Genomic DNA, 21769 nt, shown 5'->3' with positions numbered 1-21769 from the left:
CTGCGCATAAGTAACTTAATATTTATACGCTGTACGACCAACGGAATCGGTTGTTTAGGCTGCGAAACCTTCAGCCGGAGCTCAACTTGTGTCTATATGGGTACTACGCAAAACCCCCCGGGCTGCGCTTAAACCTTCGCAGTCCTTTTGTCTGCGTATACTACTTGCTCCTTTTACCTTGTATAATGTTAACGCAGGCAAGCCAGTCCCACGCCACCAAGTGTCCACTCACCTGATGTGGTCTCCGACGGGATCCCGATTTCTGGGTTCACAAAATAATACCTTTATTTCCACACTCACTCCTACTCACTCATATGCACACTGATCTTTCTGTACAGAAATTCCTTTCATACAGGCAGTAGTCCAATCCCTGGGTTTTGCAATAGAAAAAGGTTCTCTTTTAACTAAGCTTTTTGGAAACTGAACAAACCTGTGCTATTATCAGGTGGCTATACTATACCGCCCCCACTAAAACAATGTTATCGTGTGATTTGAGTCTCGCTGGGCGTATCCGTACGCTCCGTTGCGTAAACACGCCACGTGCGTATGCCTTTGTGTTGCGTACGTAATCTCGCACGTTGCCCGAGACACATATGCACAAAGTCTAGATATGCCCACAGCAACGCAACTAACACGCTTCTATAAATGTAAACGATGTTCAACTGTAATCGCTTACCGTACACCACACAGTATTTGCTATGCTGTGTGCGTGTCCTTTACAATTATTCCCTTAAAAATTATCCTTTATAATCTCAACTAAATAGCACCAGATTTCCTCAGCACGTGTCTAATAATCAATTCTAATGGCAACAAGAGAGTGAGTCGCAACAATGCAGGTGTGTGCGTGCGTACGCAAAACAGAAATAAACAGTTATAAAAGATAATAGCGTATTGTTCTTACCTTCCGGTTCCGGATTCCACCCCAGCACTCCTACAGCGTAGCGTAACAGACGCTTATCTAGTCAGCACCACTGTATCCCTCACCACCAATACGGATACGAAGGGATACTGCGTTCCCGCCCTTTGCTGACAGATAAAGTCTGTGTGCACTAGTGTGGATATGTGGAGGACGGACGAGGCCCCAATTGACAATGCCGATTTATTACCTTATAAAATTCAATATATATGGGTAAGAGACTCAGTACGCAATTGGCGTATGGGGTACCGTAAGGGTACGCACTTAGCGTAGCAGACGCTTAGCCGTGGTCGAGACGCACATGCGGCACGCTCGCTCACAGCTTAACGCTTGGTGTCGAGCACGCTATAGGCGGCCGACTACCGTAATGCTACGCAAACAGCGTAGCGGACGCTCGTGACCACGAGGGGAACACGAGCGGCGCAGACGCTCACGGGATGACACTCAGTAAACCTTGTATGCAACACACTGAAAGATTGAGTTTGTACTGTAAACCTTACTACTGAAATACTGTAGCGATATAACGCTGCTTAACCTTGCTAATATAAAAGCAGCTTGAGCGATTGAGACGCTCCGATTACCCTCTGCAATGTAATAAACACACGATACCTTGCTAAGGTTCCAACACCTTTACTAACAATGTCTAGCTATGTAAAAAGGGAAAAAAACAGTTAACAGATCATACACTACAGGCTAACATCAATATCTAAGCAGAATAACTACACATAAATATACAATAGCGGCACAATCGCAAACACAAATACATAGATTAAGAATGAACGGCTAACATTACATGGGTAACAAAGTGGCCACAGAGAAACATACCATACGGGGAACACTCGCTAGCGCAACCGGATCCAGTCCTCCAATTATCAGAGATAAACGTTGATGAGAGAGAGTACTGGCCGGTCTGGGGACAGTGACCCTTATATACACAACATACAGTGTACTACAAAGGGCCCTACAATCTTATTGTTCATTGGACACAGGAATGTCCCTCCGCATTATAACAAAAGGTCATAGGTTAGTTTGAACAGGGGGGCTGTGACTATATCAAACTGCTCCGGTGGGAGGGAATCTTAGAATTCCCGCCGCATGGATAATGAACCGCAAATATAGTAAATGTCCAGAAACTACTAATAGACATAACTATACGCAGAAGCGATTAATCTTTACCCAACCAGCACCGGATTGTTTCTAATAAAATGTTCTTTAGTTAGGTACCAAACACCACTGCTCAAACCCTGTCTGACCCTTCGTATCATGCAAAGAGGAATTCCTCTGTCCAGCGACCAGTTACATTAAACAAACTTACAGTTATTATTAAGGGGAACATTATCTATAAAACATACTATTTGGATTTATTATTTAACGATTGAGTCGCCCGCTAGACTCACACAAACTCTACCGTAAATGCACATACCACGCGCTCGAGCGCATGGCCGAGGAAGCGCCATCACGCAGCTGCGAGTATCCGCACGCACGGGAGAGAATGTGCACGTGCAGCGGGCAAGCGCATGGGGTGAATATATGGCAACGTGTAGCGTGATATTTTTCCGACTTTGACACCCTGACGGCCCCTGAGCTGTAGAATCAGACATGGGTTGAGACCCTGACTGATTATCCAACCTTTTATGCAAGGAGCTTACGTTATCATTTAACACCTTCCACATATCCATCCAATCAGGTGTCGGCGCCGTCGGCGGCGACACCACATTCACTTGCACTTGTTCTGCCTCCACGTAACCGTCCTCGTCAAACATGTTGACACAAACGTACCGATACACCGCACACACACAGGGAATGCTCTAATTGAGGACAGGACCCCACAAGGCCTTTTGGGGAGACAGAGAGAGAGTATGCCAGCACACACCCCAGCACTATATAACCGAGGGATTACACAGTAACTTAGTGTTTACCCAGTAGCTGCTGTTTATGATAATTTGCGCCTAAATGTATGTGCCCCCCCTCTTTTTTTACCCTTTTTCTACCTTGATACTGCAGGGGAGAGCCTGGGGAGCTTCCTCTCAGCGGAGCTGTGGAGAGAAAATGGCGCCGGTTAGTGCTGAGGAAGAAGGCCCCGCCCCCTCAGCGGCGGGCATCTGTGTCGGGTCTGTGTAAATAAAATGGCGGGGGCTCATACATATATACAGTGCCCAGCTGTATATATGTGTCTTTTTGCCAAGAGGTATCCTAATTGCTGCCCAGGGCGCCCCCCCCTGCGCCCTACAGTGACCGGAGTGTGTCGGTAGTGTGGGCGCAATGGCGCACAGCTGTAGTGCTGTGCGCTCCCTCATGTGAAGTCAGGAGTCTTCTGCCGCCGATTTCGATGTCTTCTTGCTTCCGCCGGCTTCTGTCTTCTGGCTCTGCGAGGGAAACGGCGGCGCGGCTCCGGGAACGGAAGACCAAGGTTAAGATCCTGTGTTCGAACCCTCTGGAGCTAATGGTGTCCAGTAGCCTAAGAAGCGCAACCTAGCCGCAGTTAGTAGGTTTGCTTCTCTCCCCTCAGTCCCTCGTAGCAGAGAGTCTGTTGCCAGCAGAAGCTCTCTGAAAATAAAAAACCTAACTAAAATACTTTCTTATTAGCAAGCTCAGGAGAGCTCACTAAAAGCACCCAGCCCCTTCCGGGCACAGATTCTAACTGAGGTCTGGAGGAGGGGCATAGAGGGAGGAGCCAGTGCACACCAGGTAGTACTAAATCTTTCTTTAGAGTGCCCAGTCTCCTGCGGAGCCCGTCTATTCCCCATGGTCCTAACGGAGTCCCCAGCATCCACTAGGACGTTAGAGAAAATAACATATAAAATAAATGCAGAAAACTCTTCAGCATTCTTAAGCGTGACCGGCTCCTTCGGGAACATTTTCTAAACTGTATCTGGTGGGAGGGGAATAGAGGGAGGAGCCAGCACACACTATCAAATTCTTAAAGTGTCCATGGTTCCTAGTGGACCCGTCTATACCCCATGGTACTAAATAGAACCCCAGTATCCTCTAGGCCATAAGAGAAAAGCTTTGGGCAGCACCACAACAATAATAATAAACATATAAGCTCATACCTCCCAACATGACCCTCTCCAGGAGGGACAGTATCCTCTGCTTCTGGACTTCCCTATTAATTTATGATTACTGGCACCTGTATTGAACAGGTAAATGGATAAGAAAGGTATTTCAGCACAGGTGATGGCAATCATCGATTAAGAGGAAAGTCCAGGAGCAGAGCATACTGTCCCTCCTGGAGAGGGTCATGTTGGGAGGTATGTAAGCTTGCCAAACTATCCCTCTAAACCAGGTCATGACTTACACAGGTTCTGTGGCTGACTGACTTCAAGTCTGCATTTCAGCTGGTTTCAGTCACAGAAGCTGTGTAACCACGAGCAACCTGGTATACAGAGATAGATGCTAATTGTATGATATATATGTATAACACAGTACCTAATGGCAGGTGTAGCAGTGCTACATACCAGTCAGTCCTAATAGAGGCTGGTGCCGTGGCCACTGGTGAGAGGAAGTGTACTAGGAGACACAGCAGCGCCCAGTCACTGACAGGCAGGATGGCTGCTGTAGTCAGTAGATCGCTGCCAGTGCCACCCCCCCATGTGACTCTACCACAACTTGTCGGACACGCAGAGACGTACATGGCATGCCTAGGCGGTAGGCGGGTGCCTGATGATGAGCGCACACTGCGCATGAGAAGTAGGAGGAGGCGCTGCACGCAGGAGGCAGGGAGGAGAGGGGCGTAAGCGCGCCTGACCGCTGTGCACTGTACTGATCGTAGGGAGGAGAGGGGCGGGGGCGCGCCTGGCCACTGTGCACTGCTGAGCGCTGTGGGGACAGCGGGGGGACAGAGGAGGACACCATGGTGTTTGAGTACCTGGTAGTGGATGTGTTGAACCGTTTCCTCGGGGACTATGTAGTGAACCTGGACAGCTCGCAGCTGAAGTTAGGAATATGGGGAGGTGAGTGTCCCACCCGTTGTGTATATACCCTGGTGTGACGTCACAGCCCCTGTCTGTGTGGTGCCGTGATGTCACAATGTCAGCAGGAGGGGGGAGGGGGGATTACACTGCACCGTAGCTGACCTGTGTGGTTATTCCTGTGTCACATGCAGGTGTAGTGTGTACAGGGCATGTGCCCACTGCCAGTGCTGCCATGCCTGGGATGAGCCGCCTTTCGGGGAGACACGGACCCTCTTGTTTCCCTACATGTGTGACTGATACTAGTGATAGGCTCAGTGACAGCTATGTGTAATATGTGTTATCACTTCACATGTCCCAAAATAATACATTATTCCTTTTTATTATGTTTGTGTGGTTCTGCACTACTTGCCCAGTAAGTGCCGCATACAGTGAGTATGGTAAAGTTTTAGGCTGCAGAAGCAAATATGTCCCTCCCCAGCCACTGCATGTGAGGAGGACCCTGTGCAAATAACACCAGTTACTGGTGGGTGGAGCAGGAGCCCTGCGTGACCAGCTTATAACTAAGTAGTTTCATAATAATACTGAAACAGAAAGCTGAGACACCTATGTCAGTAGCGTCTGCTGCTCCGCTCATAAAAGGGACGGACCACATTTATGAAATTGTCACATTAATCTGGGCATGCTCACTCTTGGCCATTGCTCCTTATGTCGCCGCTGCCCTGTCTCACAGTCTTTCGTGGAACATTTTATGTGTTGTTTTTTTCCAGTACACTAGTACAGCACAATAAATAAGGGGAATGTGTACCAAGCCTGGAGAGAGATACCGTACTGTACCAGCCAGCTCCTACCTCATGTTTCAAACACAGCCTGTAACATGACAGGAGACTGATGGGCTGGAACTTTATCTCTCTTACGGGCCCTACACATTTACTGATTACACTAAAGGGCCCTACACACGGGCAGATAACACTGCACGATATGAACGTTCTCGTTCATTAATGAATGAGAACTCGTTCATATTGTGCAGTGTAGGCACCAACGATGAACGAAGCGCACGTTCATCGTTGGTGCCCCGTCGCTTATGCATGCAGGCCAATATGGACGAGATTGTCCATATTAGCATGCACTGCTATGGCGCCGGGTCGCCCGTCTGCCGTGTCAGGCAGCTCGGCGGCGGGTTGCCGAGTCTGTAGGGCACTTAAAAAAATATGAACGATCTTGTTCATAAATGAACGAGATATCGTTCATATCTTTCAGTGTGTATGCACCAACGTTCAACGTTGGTGCTGGCTCGTTTATGCCTGCAAGGCAATATGGACAATATCGTCCATATTAGCATGCAGGACTATGGGGCCATGTGACGGGGGAGTGAAGGCCAATGTGTAGGGCCCTTTACCTTTATCACTCTCCAAGGCTTAGTACAGCGGTGGCCAACCTGCTGCTCAAGCCCCATGCGGCTCTTTCTTCCTCCGCATGCGGCGCGTGAGCTCAAGTCCTGCCTCCCACTGCCCGACTGCAGTGCCCGGTGCCGGCCCGTGAGCTAATCAGAGCTCGCGGACCGGTAGCCAATCAGGAGTCTTAGCTGCTGGTCCTTTGAGCTCTGATTGGCTCATGGACCGGTGCCTAATTGGAGACAACACCGCCGGAGACTGAGGGGCAGGAGAGGCGCACGCTGCGCTCTCCTCCCCTCACAAACAGCACTGCAGCAGCGGGGGGAGCAGCACGGGGGTGTGGAGGGGAGCACACTGTGGGGAGATGCTTATCTGGCACTGGTGTGACGAGTATATGGCACTGGGGGCATATCTGGCACTGGGGGGACATGCATATCTGGCACTGTGGGGACATGTGTATTTGCACTGTGGGGACATGTGTATCTGGCACTGTGGGGACATGTGTATCTGGCACTGTGGGGACATGTGTATCTGGTACTAGGGCATATATGTATTTGGCACTGTGGGGACGTGTATCTGGCACTGGGGGCATATATGTATCTGGTTCTGGGGGCATATGTGTATCTGGCACTGTGGAGGAACCCATTTTTTAGTGTTTCTATATGTATGTGGCTCTGTACAGGGGCATTATTTGTATGTGGGACTGTACAACATGACTAAAAATAGGGTTATGACACAAGGTCAAACTCCTACAAAGGTCATACCGAAAGGTGTGCACACAAAAATTGGGTGTGGCTTTGTGACAACTAGGCGCGTGCATGATAGTGGCTCTTACCCTTGACTACAGATCTTTTCTGGCTCTTTGCCTCTGACTGGTTGGCCACCCCTGGCTTAGTACATTTCTGTAGTATTATTATTTATTATTATCCTTTATATGGCGCCACATGGGATCCGCATCACCCATTACAGAGTACATAAACAAATAAGCAAACTTACAAGTCTTACAATTCACGACAATATAGGACAAGTACAGGGTATATAAACGTACCTGAATCAGGAGACGACACTGGAATAAGTATCAGGGATTTGGTGCCGTCGAAAGGGAGTATTGAAAAGAAGATAAGTTAAGTCAGAGATGGAAAAGCACACAAGAAAAAGAGTACTATGCAAATAACTAAGAAATTGCTATGTGACAGTTTGTCTTTAAAAAGGAAGTATGTGTTCCACCGGACTGGCTCAGAGATGGTCACAATTAAAAGCATCGGGAGAGAGTACTCAATGTTTTACATCTGTGCATGTATCTGAAACGCACTGTGCTTGTGTCCCAATGGTTATTCCCAGGGGACACAGATCAGAATTGCACGGAGATCCATGCAGTCCTGATAGGCTTTAGTTGGCAGGGGTGCCAGGGGCATGCCACTCTCAGACACTGCAGTACGGGATGTAGTTATGTGACCGGCAGTCAGGAGACCGCCAGTCACAATACCTCCCCCTTCATCCCGCATCCTCACAATCTGGACGGTCGGCATGCCGACCGACATAGACTATTCCCACTCGTGGGTGTCCACGACATCCATAGAGTGGGAATAGAACTGAGGTCGCCACCAAGCACGCAAGGAGCTTGTTGCGCGCGTCCCCCCCTCCCGTCAGCATACTGCTGCCGGGATACCGGAGGCGGTATGCCACGCCCTGCAGTACTACTGGCATTGGAGGCTATGTGCCATAGGGTTGCTCTGATGTCCAGTGGTGCAGCTGATGTCCGCTCAGTGGTACAATTATTTACACAGAACAGGGTATTAGAGCCGCAGCTAATGGGGGTCAGCCTGACCAGTAGTAATAACTGCAGCCCACACCAATGCTGTGAGCAGTCCCCAACCCTCCCTTTTGTTACCTCATCTTTGTCAGCCTGAAAAAGTCAATTTTTAATGACATCCATAGGGTTTTGCAGGGCTGACACGGGTTCAGTGTAAACGGGGTAGAGCCGGGAATAACCCGGGTCGAAGTGCAGTGGGTCCCGGGTCGGACTCTGTATTTTGGTGGAAAAGGGGTATTAGTTAATTCTTAAATCAATGCTGCTGAAGGTAGAGCAGGGTATGAGGTCTGGCATGACCCGAGGTAAGGTAAGAGGAGAGTCCGGGATGTTGCAGAGTCCCTCAGGCAGCTAGTTAGTTTACTGCAGATAGGTGAAACATATGGAGATTTGGAAAGCAATTGGTACTTATATGGGTGATTAGTATTGTAAATTATACCCCTTTGCCACTGGCCAAATAACGTGGGTTATTGCCGAGTCTACCCGGGTCGGGCCTCAGTGAAAACAAAAAAATAACCTGAGTCAAGTGACCCAGCAATCTGACTCTGTAAACGAGCAGAGTTGACCCAGCAATCCTACTTTGAAAATGATCAGAGTTGAACACAGTTGTATTTTCGGGTAACTGAATATCTGGATTCATAGGTGGGAGTTTTTTTTTTTAAAATAACACCTACATAATAAACAAATGCGAAAGAGAGGCACAAGTTATTCGGTAAGCACTTAGGGACACTTTTAGTTAGCGGCAGGTTTAGTCGCACAGTCTGTTCCCACGGATGAAGTGCTCAGATCTATTGAAATACACACCCGCAATCAAGCCACAAGCAGCCCTGAAGCAGCAGTTATCACTCTGTGCTAGCAGAGAGAGGCCCTAGATTTAACAAGCCTTGGAAAGTGATAGATTGCACTGTGATAATGTACCAACCAATCAATCAGCTCCTAACTGCCATGTTACAGGCTGTGTTTTTAAAATAATAGTTAGGAGCTGACTGGCTGGTACGTCATTACTGTGCCATTAATCACTCTCCAAGGATTGATAAATCTGGCTCATAGTCATCAATTGCTGCATTGAAGGCTGCTCATGGGTTGATCTGAAAGTCTGTTATTGCCTCTTCTAGTTTCCATAAATTGCCCCCAGTTTGTGTATGTAATTTTTGTGGAACATTTTTGAAAACTGGCCACATTTTTTTTATGTGCACTAGTTTCATAAGTGTCTCCAACTCATACCATCTAAATGTCCTGATTTTTTTTTCAAGACAGTCTGTAGGCTTTGTCCTGACATCCTGATCAGGCCAAGAGATAGAGATGTGTCTCATTCACAGGTGCTCTGCTAAGCAGAGGTGAACAGGTGCCATGATACACCTGACACTACTGCATTGGTAGTGAATTCGTAGCTAGAGTGGTGCGGACAGAGATAGAGGGTGGGCACAACGCCACTTCTTCTTGGCCATGCTCTCTTTGTGACATTGTTATGCCCCCTGACTCGATGCACTGAGCCTAGATGTTGGGAGGTATGCCAAATGCTTAGAAGAGTGTTTTGCCAGCAGCAAGAAGTTGTTGTTGTTTTTTTAGTTGCCTTATTCTATTTGTAGTGAAAGTCCTTAATTATAACCCTCCTATTTCCCTGGCTCATCTTGACAGTTTTCTGTGATGGAATGCGCAGCTGGCAGTGATTATAAAACACACCTAAATAAGACATGAACATTTTCAGCTTTCTAGTGGGAGGTTTATGTGAAATATGTTTATGTTCAGCACTGATTATATGCGCATATATATACAGATATATTATTATCTAATGTGTATTATAAGTGGCTGTTATCTGCTGTCAAATTCTGTGTTTCTATGACCCAATTTTGACTAATTTTTTAAGCGCAAGTTCATCAGAATTTTGTGTTCTCAGAAAATGATTACAGGTTAAAAGTTTCTATTTGCAAAAAAAAAAAAACAAGGCTGCCCTGGGAAAGCTGGGTCACGTGGGAGCCCTGCACATATTTGGCTTAGTAGCTACCTGCTCTGTGTCAGGTCTTAATAATAATTTTCTATATAATAAAACGCTAACGCTGCTCCTCACCTCTAGGGGGGAATTCAAGTGTTTTGCATGCTGGCAGCCACTAGATGGCACCCGACAGAGCAATTTAATTGTTGCTCCGCTCGGCACACACAGCTGCCGGCGCTGAGATTACTTTTATGTTGTTCCGTCATTTTCACAGGCTGGTCACTAGTACTGTAATGTAGTAGAACATACAGTACGATCTGCCTTTTAGCGGTGACAGTGTGCGACATGTGGTTTCGTTTTTCATTAATTTAAGTATTTATGTTTTAAGTAGTTCACTATTTATTGTCTACAATAGTAATATATTGACCTAATGAATAGCACATTTTTTTCTTGCAAAAATAACATTAACAGTAGTTACCAAACTTGAATGGCTAGTAGTAATTAAAAATAATGTCACAACCTGGCTGTAGTTCACTCTACAGTAAGGTGCCTTGGGATGAAGCACAAACAACATGGTCCATCTTGTGGCCCAGGAATTCCTTCCTCACTAAGGGCCCGATTCAGCATGGGTTCTAATTGTGCGACAAATTGCACAACTACAACCCTTTTCTCTAACATGCGGGGGGGTACACCCAGCCCAGGGCAAGTCCGCCTCACATGCCTGGTCCTACCCCTACCCCCCTCGCTAACATGCGAGCACTTCGCTGTACAGCTATGCGCTCGCATGATTAGGGTTGCCCCATGCCTACGCAGCCTAGCTGTGAAGGCAGTAGGAGGGCATCCATCTTTTGGGTCACATTGGCTGCATGTGATGTCACACAGCCACCTTGGCCTGCCCTGCTAAAGGTCCAGACTCGCCTGCGTTGTCTGGACCATGCACCTAAATGTCGACGCTCACAAAACGCAGGGTTGACGCCCCATAACCGCATCCCCCCCCGCCTGCTCTTTAATTGCGATCACATGCAATCACAGTTTAAGACCCCGCTATGCGTGCATGTGTAGAAGTGCGGAAATAGGCAAATAGCGATTTCCACACTTCTGGGGGCTAGCTTATAAGCCCCTAATGTCACTAATGTTAAATAAGAATATAACATGGAGGAAAAAATATATTTGTCTACCCACAAAAAATATTTATACAGCTGCTTTACATTTGGTATAGCATACCATCAGTGGTAAAAAAATAAATACATATATTAGATGGAAAAACAAAGTTTGCTTGCTTGTTTTTGTTGTATTATGCTTAGCAAATATATTTAATCCTATAAGTTAACATGTATATCCATGACATGGCTTAAAAGCAAACAGAAAAACAAAATTGCTGTGGTACACTACATAAAAAACAATTCCCATATAAGATGTTGTATTGCAAAAAACATGAAATGTTATATACTCATGAAGAGAGGGAAGGTATATCTAATAGGCCCTACACACTGGGCGATATCGCTCAAAGATAGGAACGATCTCGTTCATTAAAGAATAGCGGCGGATTGTTAGATGTGTAGGGCCCATTAGGATTAATTAACAGAGAGCAATTTGGCTAAGATTCTTGTCACACCTATATAGTAATCTGGGCAGGTGGCCAAATTGAAGTTCATGAATGTTCTATATAGAGCATTTCACTTACACCCCTTTCACACAGAAAATGAAATTACCGGGTGAAGAAGTTCTACCTGGTAATTTCATGACAAACATGGGTCCTTTTTCTGTGTGAAAGGGTCAACCCGGGTTGAAATTCCCGGGACTTCGACCCAGGAATGTACCAGGGTTGGAGACATGGGAATTTCAACCCGAGTCGACCCTTTAACACAGACAAAATACCCGTGTTGATCTGCAAATTACCGGGTCGAAATTCTTTACCCGGTAATTTACTTCTCTGTGTGAAAGGGTGGTCATACAGAGCCCGGCAACACGACCTGGCACTGAAATGCCGGGTAATTGCCAAATTTTCTGTCTGAAAAGGGTATTAATATTGTGTAGACTCTGGGCCAGTGATCCACTGAAAAGGCCTAGCCAGTGATCGGCTAAATGTGATAGCCTCCGAGTTCTGGAGGTGCAGGAATTTGTTAATTGCTGCTATAAAAAAAACGGGCACGCGCCACATGAACTCGGAGGCTATTACATTTAGCTGTATGTATGTAACTGATCATGCATATCACACTTTAGGTGGAGATGCAGTTTAATTCATGTGGTCAATATAGTGTAGAATTGCGGAGACAGTAAGGATCTTTTACCATGGCATCTATTCACATAAATAGGACGCCTACAAGTTAGGCACCAGTAGTGATTTTTGGAACAATTCATGTTGATGGATAGACAGTACATAGTTAGACAGTTAATAGGTCGACACCAGATGGCTGACAGGGTCCAAAATGTTGACAGGTTCAAAAGGTCAACATGCAAATAGACGACACAAAAAAGGTTGACTTTTTGTTGTTGTTATTTTAACCCTAATCCTAATTTTCCCACTAGTGTCTAACACTATCCTTCACCCTGATGCCTAACCATAACCGTCCCCTTCCCCAGCCCAACCTTTACCTCCAACAAGTTTCTAACCTCAACCATCCCCCAAGTGCTTAACCCTGAGCCTAATCCTAAAAATCCTGAAAAAAAACGTATTGACATTTCTCTTACGTCCTAGAGGATGCTGGGGACTCCAAAAGGACCATGGGGTATAGACGGATCCGCAGGAACCTGGGCACACTATAAAGACTTAAACTAGGTGTGAACTGTCTCCTCCCTCTATGCCCCTCCTCCAGACCTCAGTTAGACTTTGTGCCCAGGAGTGATGGGTCACACACACTAGGGGAGCTCTACTGAGTTTCTCTGAAAGACTTTGTTAGGTTTTTTATTTTCAGGAAGACCTGCTGGCTACAGGCTCCCTGCATTGTGGGAGTGAGGGGAGAGAAGCAGACCTACTTCTTCTTAGTTCAAAGGCTCTGCTTCTCGGCTACTGGACACCATTAGCTCCAGAGGGTTCGATCACTTGGTGCACCTAGCTGCTTGTTCCCGGAGCCGCGCCGTCACCCACCTCACAGAAGCCAGAAGAAAGAAGCCGTGTGAGTATTGGAAGAAAAGAAGACTTCAGTAACGGAGGTAACATGCAGTGGTCAGGCTGCCCTCCATGCTCCCACACACCAACGCACTCGGAGGGTGCAGGGCGCTGGGGGTTGATATCACTGGGGGGGGTCATATTTAGGTGCCTGGCCACCGGGTACGTTCACCCCGCCAGTGTGCTGCAGAACGGGGGGGAGTAGCAGCGGTAGCACTGCCCTCCCTGCTCCTATTTACCGGCGCCTGTTGCAGGGTGCAGGGCGCTGGGGGGGAGCGCCCTGGGCGGCATATTTCTAAGTACTTCGCTGGCGGGGGGACATACTTAGGGGCTCGACCGCCGGGTATGTTCACCCCGCCAGTGTCCCGCAAGACGGAGGGAGTAGCAGCGGTAGCGCTGCCCTCCCTGGTCCCGTTTACCGGCGCCTATTGCAGGGTGCAGGGCGCTGGGGGGGGGGCGCCCTGGGGGCATATTTCGGAGTGCTTAGCTGGCGGGGCGGCATACTTAGAGGCTCGGACGCCGGGTATGTTTCCCCGCCAGTGTACCGCAGCGCGCGCGGTGCGCCACTGCTCCCACACACCAACGGCTTCCGAGGGCGCAGGGGGGGGGGGCGCCCTGGGCAGCGTTTGCTATATGGCTCATTAGAGGCAATATATACATCCCCCCCAGCTCAATATAGACATATTAGTTTGAGCGGGCTTTAGCGTGCCGATTAGGGGCGGCGCTTAGCCCTCACAACAGAGTCAGCGCCATTTTCTGCAGCTCCCCGCCAAAGCCTTGCTCTATAGTATGGAGGAGGGGGGGGCACAGTGATTTTTAGTGCTATATGACAGATATATAGCACTCTGTTTATAATGGATGCACAATCTTTGTTGGCTTATGATTTTCAGTGTTTTCCTATCTATTACCCACTATCGGTTAGTCGACCTGTATGTCGACATGTGTGAGGGCTTGGTTACAAGCTGCTGTGGGGACATTAAGTATTAGCAGGTTGGTGTTTGTGTGCTTATAAAAGTAGACACGCCATGGGAGACACAGTTGTTGGTGGGTGCCCTGTCGGCATCAACGGTATTACTGGGTAAAAAGATTGACAGGCTGTTATGGCCGGGTACCTGTATATGTAATTATAGATATATATAGTGAGAGTGTTATTCAATTTATATATGCTTCCTTCAGACCCCTCGGGGTTCCAAGGTTATTTTCTCTATCGTCCTAGTGGATGCTGGGGTTCCTGAAAGGACCATGGGGAATAGCGGCTCCGCAGGAGACAGGGCACAAAAAGTAAAGCTTTTCCGATCAGGTGGTGTGCACTGGCTCCTCCCCCTATGACCCTCCTCCAGACTCCAGTTAGATTTTTGTGCCCGGCCGAGAAGGGTGCAATCTAGGTGGCTCTCCTAAAGAGCTGCTTAGAGAAAGTTTAGCTAGGTTTTTTATGTTACAGTGATTCCTGCTGGCAACAGGATCACTGCAGCGAGGGACTGAGGGGAGAAGGAGTCAACTCACCTGCGTGCAGGATGGATTGGCTTCTTGGCTACTGGACATCAAGCTCCAGAGGGACGATCACAGGTACAGCCTGGATGGTCACCGGAGCCGCGCCGCCGGCCCCCTTGCAGATGCTGAAGACAGAAGAGGTCCAGAATCGGCGGCTGAAGACTCCTGCAGTCTTCTAAAGGTAGCGCACAGCACTGCAGCTGTGCGCCATTTTCCTCTCAGCACACTTCACACGGCAGTCACTGAGGGTGCAGGGCGCTGGGAGGGGGGCGCCCTGGGAGGCAAAATGAGTACCTATAAAGGCTAAAAATACCTCACATATAGCCCTAGAGGCTATATGGAGATATTTAACCCCTGCCTGATTTCTCAAAATAGCGGGAGACGAGCCCGCCGGAAAAGGGGCGGGGCCTATCTCCTCAGCACACGGCGCCATTTCCTCTCACAGCTCCGCTGGTCAGGACGGCTCCCAGGTCTCTCCCCTGCACTGCACTACAGAAACAGGGTAAAACAGAGAGGGGGGGCAAATTTATGGCGATATTTTTATATAACAAAGCAGCTATAGGGGAGCACTTATTATAAGGCTATCCCTGATATATATATATAGCGCTTTTGGTGTGTGCTGGCAAACTCTCCCTCTGTCTCCCCAAAGGGCTAGTGGGTCCTGTCTTCATTAGGAGCATTCCCTGTGTGTCTGCTGTGTGTCGGTACGTGTGTGTCGACATGTATGAGGACGATATTGGTGTGGAGGCGGAGCAATTGCCAAATATGGGGATGTCACCTCCTAGGGGGTCGACACCAGAATGGATGCCTTTATTTATGGAACTACGGGATAGTGTCAACACGCTAAAGCAGTCGTTTGACGACATGAGACGGCCGGACAATCAATTAGTGCCTGTCCAGGCGACTCAAACACCGTCAGGGGCTGTGAAACGCCCTTTGCCTCAGTCGGTCGACACAGACCCAGACACAGGCGATGACTCCAGTGGTGACGGTGACGAATCAACCGTATTTTCCAGTAGGGCCACACGTTATATGATTTTGGCAATGAAGGAGGCGTTATTATACCCTTTCCCGCCAGAGGTTAGGGAGCGCTGGGAAACACCTCCTAGGGTGGACAAGGCGCTAACACGCTTATCTAAACAAGTGGCGTTACCCTCTCCTGAGACGGCCGCACTTAAAGATCCATCAGATAGGAGGATGGAAAATATCCAAAAAAGTATATACACACATGCAGGTGTTATACTACGACCAGCTGTAGCAACTGCCTGGATGGGCAGTGCGGGGGTAGTTTGGTCAGAATCCCTGATTGAAAATATTGATACCCTGGACAGGGACAATATTTTACTGTCGTTAGAACAAATAAAGGATGCATTTCTTTATATGCGTGATGCACAGAGGGATATATGCACACTGGCATCACGGGTAAGTGCTATGTCCATTTCGGCCAGAAGAGCTTTATGGACGCGACAGTGGACAGGCGATGCGGATTCAAAACGGCATATGGAAGTTATGCCGTATAAGGGGGAGGAGTTATTTGGAGTCGGTCTATCAGATTTGGTGGCCACGGCTACAGCCGGGAAATCCACCTTTCTACCTCAAGTCACTCCCCAACAGAAAAAGGCACCGACTTTTCAACCGCAGCCCTTTCGTTCCTTTAAAAATAAGAGAGCAAAGGGCTATTCATATTTGCCACGAGGCAAAGGTCGAGGGAAGAGACAGCAACACGCAGCTCCTTCCCAGGATCAGAAGCCCTCCCCGGCTTCTACAAAAGCCTCAGCATGACGCTGGGGCTTCTCAAGCGGACTCGGGGACGGTGGGCGGTCGTCTCAAAAATTACAGCGCGCAGTGGGCTCACTCGCAAGTAGATCCCTGGATCCTGCAGATAATATCTCAGGGATACAGGTTGGAATTAGAGACAGATCCACCTCGCCGTTTCCTGAGGTCTGCTTTACCAACGTCCCCCTCCGAAAGGGAGACGGTGTTGGAAGCCATTCACAAGCTGTACTCTCAGCAGGTGATAGTCAAGGTACCTCTTCTGCAACAAGGGAAGGGGTATTATTCCACTCTTTTTGTGGTACCGAAGCCGGATGGCTCGGTAAGGCCTATTCTAAATCTGAAGTCCTTGAACCTGTACATAAAGAAGTTCAAGTTCAAAATGGAGTCACTCAGAGCAGTGATAGCGAACCTGGAAGAGGGGGACTTTATGGTATCCTTGGACATCAAGGATGCGTATCTCCACGTTCCAATTTACCCCTCACACCAGGGGTACCTCAGGTTCGTTGTACAAAACTGTCACTATCAGTTTCAGACGCTGCCGTTCGGATTGTCCACGGCACCTCGGATCTTTACAAAGGTAATGGCCGAGATGATGATTCTTCTTCGAAGAAAAGGCGTATTAATTATCCCATACTTGGACGATCTCCTAATAAGGGCGAGGTCCAGAGAACAGCTAGAGATGGGATTAGCACTGTCTCAAGAAGTGCTAAAACAGCACGGGTGGATTCTGAATATTCCAAAATCCCAGTTAATGCCGACAACTCGTCTGCTGTTCCTAGGGATGATTCTGGACACGGTTCAGAAAAAGGTTTTTCTCCCGGAGGAAAAAGCCAAGGAGTTATCCGAGCTTGTCAGGAACCTCCTAAAACCAGGAAAGGTGTCTGTACATCAATGCACAAGAGTCCTGGGAAAAATGGTGGCTTCTTACGAAGCGATTCCATTCGGCAGATTCCACGCAAGAATTTTCCAAAGGGATCTGTTGGACAAATGGTCAGGGTCGCATCTTCAGATGCACCTACGGATAACCCTGTCTCCAAGGACAAGGGTGTCTCTTCTGTGGTGGTTGCAGAGTGCTCATCTATTGGAGGGCCGCAGATTCGGCATACAGGATTGGATCCTGGTGACCACGGACGCCAGCCTGAGAGGCTGGGGAGCAGTCACACAAGGAAGAAACTTCCAGGGAGTATGGACGAGCCTGGAAACGTCTCTTCACATAAACATTCTGGAACTAAGAGCAATATACAATGCTCTAAACCAGGCAGAACCTCTGCTTCAGGGAAAACCGGTATTGATCCAGTCGGACAACATCACGGCAGTCGCCCATGTGAACAGACAGGGCGGCACAAGAAGCAGGAGGGCAATGGCAGAAGCTGCAAGGATTCTTCGCGGGGCAGAGAATCATGTGATAGCACTGTCAGCAGTGTTCATCCCGGGAGTGGACAACTGGGAAGCAGACTTCCTCAGCAGACACGATCTTCACCCGGGAGAGTGGGGACTTCATCCAGAAGTCTTCCACATGCTGGTAACCCGTTGGGAAAGACCAATGGTGGACATGATGGCGTCTCGCCTCAACAAAAAACTGGACAGGTATTGCGCCAGGTCAAGAGATCCGCAGGCAATAGCTGTGGACGCGCTGGTAACGCCTTGGGTGTACCAGTCGGTGTATGTGTTCCTCCTCTGCCTCTCATACCAAAAGTATTGAGAATTATACGGCAAAGAGGCGTAAGAACGATACTAGTGGTTCCGGATTGGCCAAGGAGGACTTGGTACCCGGAACTTCAAGAGATGATCACGGAAGATCCGTGGCCTCTACCTCTAAGGAGGGACTTGCTTCAGCAGGGTCCCTGTCTGTTTCAAGACTTACCGCGGCTGCGTTTGACGGCATGGCGGTTGAACGCCGGATCCTAAAGGAAAGAGGCATGCCGGAAGAAGTCATTCCTACTTTAATTAAAGCAAGGAAGGAAGTAACCGTGCAACATTATCACCGAATTTGGCGAAAATATGTTGCGTGGTGCGAAGATCGGAGTGCTCCGACGGAGGAATTTCAACTGGGTCGATTCCTACATTTCCTGCAATCAGGATTGTCAATGGGTCTCAAATTGGGATCTATTAAGGTTCAAATTTCGGCCCTGTCGATTTTCTTTCAAAAAGAATTGGCTTCAGTCCCTGAAGTCCAGACCTTTGTTAAGGGAGTGCTGCATATACAGCCTCCTGTGGTGCCTCCAGTGGCACCGTGGGATCTAAATGTGGTTTTGGACTTCCTAAAATCTCATTGGTTTGAACCACTAAAAAAGGTGGATTTGAAATATCTCACATGGAAAGTGACCATGCTTCTAGCCCTGGCTTCTGCCAGGAGAGTGTCAGAATTGGCAGCTTTATCTTACAAAAGCCCATATCTGATTTTCCATTCGGACAGGGCAGAACTGCGGACTCGTCCGCATTTTCTCCCTAAGGTGGTGTCAGCATTTCATCTGAACCAGCCTATTGTAGTGCCTGCGGCTACAAGTGACTTGGAGGACTCCAAGTTACTGGACGTTGTCAGAGCATTAAAAATATATATTGCAAGGACAGCTGGAGTCAGAAAATCTGACTCGTTGTTTATATTGTATGCACCCAACAAGATGGGTGCTCCTGCGTCTAAGCAGACGATTGCTCGTTGGATCTGTAGCACAATCCAACTTGCACATTCTGTGGCAGGCTTGCCACAGCCTAAATCTGTAAAGGCCCACTCCACAAGGAAGGTGGGCTCATCTTGGGCGGCTGCCCGAGGGGTCTCGGCATTACAACTTTGCCGAGCAGCTACGTGGTCAGGGGAGAACACGTTTGTAAAATTTTACAAATTTGATACTCTGGCTAAGGAGGACCTGGAGTTCTCTCATTCGGTGCTGCAGAGTCATCCGCTCTCTCCCGCCCGTTTGGGAGCTTTGGTATAATCCCCATGGTCCTTTCAGGAACCCCAGCATCCACTAGGACGATAGAGAAAATAAGATTTTACTTACCGATAAATCTATTTCTCGGAGTCCGTAGTGGATGCTGGGCGCCCATCCCAAGTGCGGATTATCTGCATAAGTTGTACATAGTTATTGTTAACTAATTCGGGTTATTGTTAAAGGAAGCCATCTTTCAGAGGCTCCGCTGTTATCATACTGTTAACTGGGTTTAGATCACAAGTTGTACGGTGTGATTGGTGTGGCTGGTATGAGTCTTACCCGGGATTCAAAATCCTCCCTTATTGTGTACGCTCGTCCGGGCACAGTACCTAACTGGAGTCTGGAGGAGGGTCATAGGGGGAGGAGCCAGTGCACACCACCTGATCGGAAAAGCTTTACTTTTTGTGCCCTGTCTCCTGCGGAGCCGCTATTCCCCATGGTCCTTTCAGGAACCCCAGCATCCACTACGGACTCCGAGAAATAGATTTATCGGTAAGTAAAATCTTATTATTTTTTACCCGCTTACTATTCCCTGCTGTCGACATCTACTAAGTTTCTGTCGGCCATAACGTTCCTGGTAGATCCCCATTCCGGGGCACTTCTATTTCCAGATAAAACGGTCAGGCTGGGAAGTTTGTCTGCGATAAACTTTTTTGATTTCAGTAAACGCTTTATTAGCAGGCGTCGTTCTGTAGTTAAACGACGGAGAAATTACTTTCCCCTGCAGGCGCAAGCTCCATCCGGGAAAAGTACACTCGTCATCGAGAAGTTTTACGGATGTGACAAGTCTTGGAGGACTGCCTCAATTGGATATGTTCGTGCCTTCATCGACGGGAGGCCTCGGGGATGTTGTTCCAGGTCAAGGGACACGCATGCTATGGCAGGCGATGCCCTCGTGACGCCTTGGGTGTTTTCAGACGGTCTTGGCGTCCTCTACGTTTTCGCTCATTCGGAGGGTGCTACACGTAAGAAGAACAAAGGTTCGGGCGATCCTCTTTGCTTCGGTCTAGCCATGGAGGGCTTGGTTTCCAGTTTTTCGGGGTTTGGTCATAGTAGTTCTGTGGCCTCCTCCTCTGCCGGTGGAACTGTTACAGCAAATTTCGGCCGTGCATCAAGACTTGCTGAGGCTACGTTTGATGCTGTGGCGGTTTATTGCCATGTTCTAACCGACGGGGTTTACCCAGTGAGGTCATTTCCGCCCTTCTTCGGGCTAGAAAGGAAGTAAAGGCAACGGTTTACCACTGTAGTTGGCTTATATATATGTGTCTTGGTATGCATCCTAGAAAACTCCTATGGAAGTTTTTCAGCGGGGTTGTTTTGCTCCACTCTTTGCAAGCAGGAGTGGATACGGGCCTAGGGTTAGGCTCTTTTTCAGGGCAGTTTGGCCTTATAGATATTCTTTATAAGAGCATTAGCCATCTTTCTGGAAGTTCAGGCTTTCGGCACAGGTGTACTGCACATCCACCTTTTCATTTGTGCACCATTGACACAGTGGACTCTGGACTTGGTGTTGCATTTCTAGGGTATCACACTGATTGGAACCTTTATAAAAGGTTGCGTTAAAGCTTCTATCTTGGAGAGTGGTCATGTTTTGTTTTTGTTTGGACGACCGCAAGGCGGTTGTCGGAAGTAGCGACTTTGTCTTACACGAGCCCTGTTTGATCTTCCAAGTGGATAGAATTGAGAACTCGGATAGTAGTTCTGCCGAAAAGGGTTTTCGGGGTTTATCAAAAGCCTGCCTGGGTTGATGCCTGTGGCAACTTCGGTATTGGCTGATTCAGTGTCTCTCGATGTAGCCAGGGCTTTGAAAATTTATATCGCCAATTGAGCTCAGTTTGGGGAAACGGAGGCTCTGTTTGTCCGGTATGCTCCCAGCGTGTTTGGGGCGCCTGCGTCTCTACAGTCTGTTACACGCTGAATCTGTGATACGTTTCGCTGTGCTAGTTCTACGGCTGGATTGCCGTTGCCGAAGTCGAGGGAGACCCATTCTACTAGGAAGATGGGCTCTTCTTGGGCGGTTGCCTGATGTGTCTCGGCGGGTTAATTTTGCCGAGCGGTTGCTTGGTCGGGTTTCAAACACCTTTGATAAGCTCTACAAGTTTGATACCCTGGATGATGGGGACCTCTTGTTTGCTCAATCGGTGATGCAGAGTCGTACGCGCTCTCTCGCCCGTTCTGGAGCTTTGGCATAGACCCCATGGTCCTTTTGGAGTCCCCAGCATCCTTTAGGACGTAACAGAAAATAGTATTTTGGTACCTACCGGTAAATCCTTTTCTCCTAGTCCGCAGAGGAAGCTGGGCGCCTGTCCCAGTGCGTACTGTGTCTGCAGTTATTGATTTGGTTGCACTTTGTGGTGTTTCTTCTCTGTCAGGTTATTGCTGACGGTGTTCATGCCATGGCATGTGGTTTCGTATTATTGGTTGGGTTGACACAAGTTGTGTTACCTGTTCTCTCAGCATAGTGCTGTCAGTTTTACATACCGCGGGCTGGTATTCTGT

At 48.3% G+C, this 21769-nt stretch overlaps 1 protein-coding gene and 1 long non-coding RNA gene across 2 annotated transcripts in view; one reads left to right on the top strand and one right to left on the bottom strand.

Annotated features, from left to right (window-relative positions):
- The window catches only part of LOC134895409 (uncharacterized), an 89586-nt gene extending 85044 nt beyond the window's left edge, over nucleotides 1–4542 (bottom strand). The window contains exon 1 of the long non-coding RNA XR_010171904.1: nucleotides 4375–4542. This is a non-coding gene — a long non-coding RNA (uncharacterized LOC134895409). The remainder of the gene's footprint in view (nucleotides 1–4374) is intronic.
- Nucleotides 4543–4607: 65 nt separating this feature from the next.
- VPS13A (vacuolar protein sorting 13 homolog A) overlaps nucleotides 4608–21769 on the top strand; it is a 747194-nt gene continuing 730032 nt past the window's right edge. The window contains exon 1 of the mRNA XM_063913834.1: nucleotides 4608–4869. Within this exon, the coding sequence (XP_063769904.1) occupies nucleotides 4770–4869 (100 nt within the window). The 5' untranslated portion in view covers nucleotides 4608–4769. The remainder of the gene's footprint in view (nucleotides 4870–21769) is intronic.

This window comes from Pseudophryne corroboree, chromosome 1 (genome assembly GCF_028390025.1).
Source record: "Pseudophryne corroboree isolate aPseCor3 chromosome 1, aPseCor3.hap2, whole genome shotgun sequence".
NCBI classification, from domain to species: Eukaryota; Metazoa; Chordata; class Amphibia; order Anura; family Myobatrachidae; genus Pseudophryne; species Pseudophryne corroboree.
This window is presented reverse-complemented; position numbering and strand designations above follow the sequence as displayed.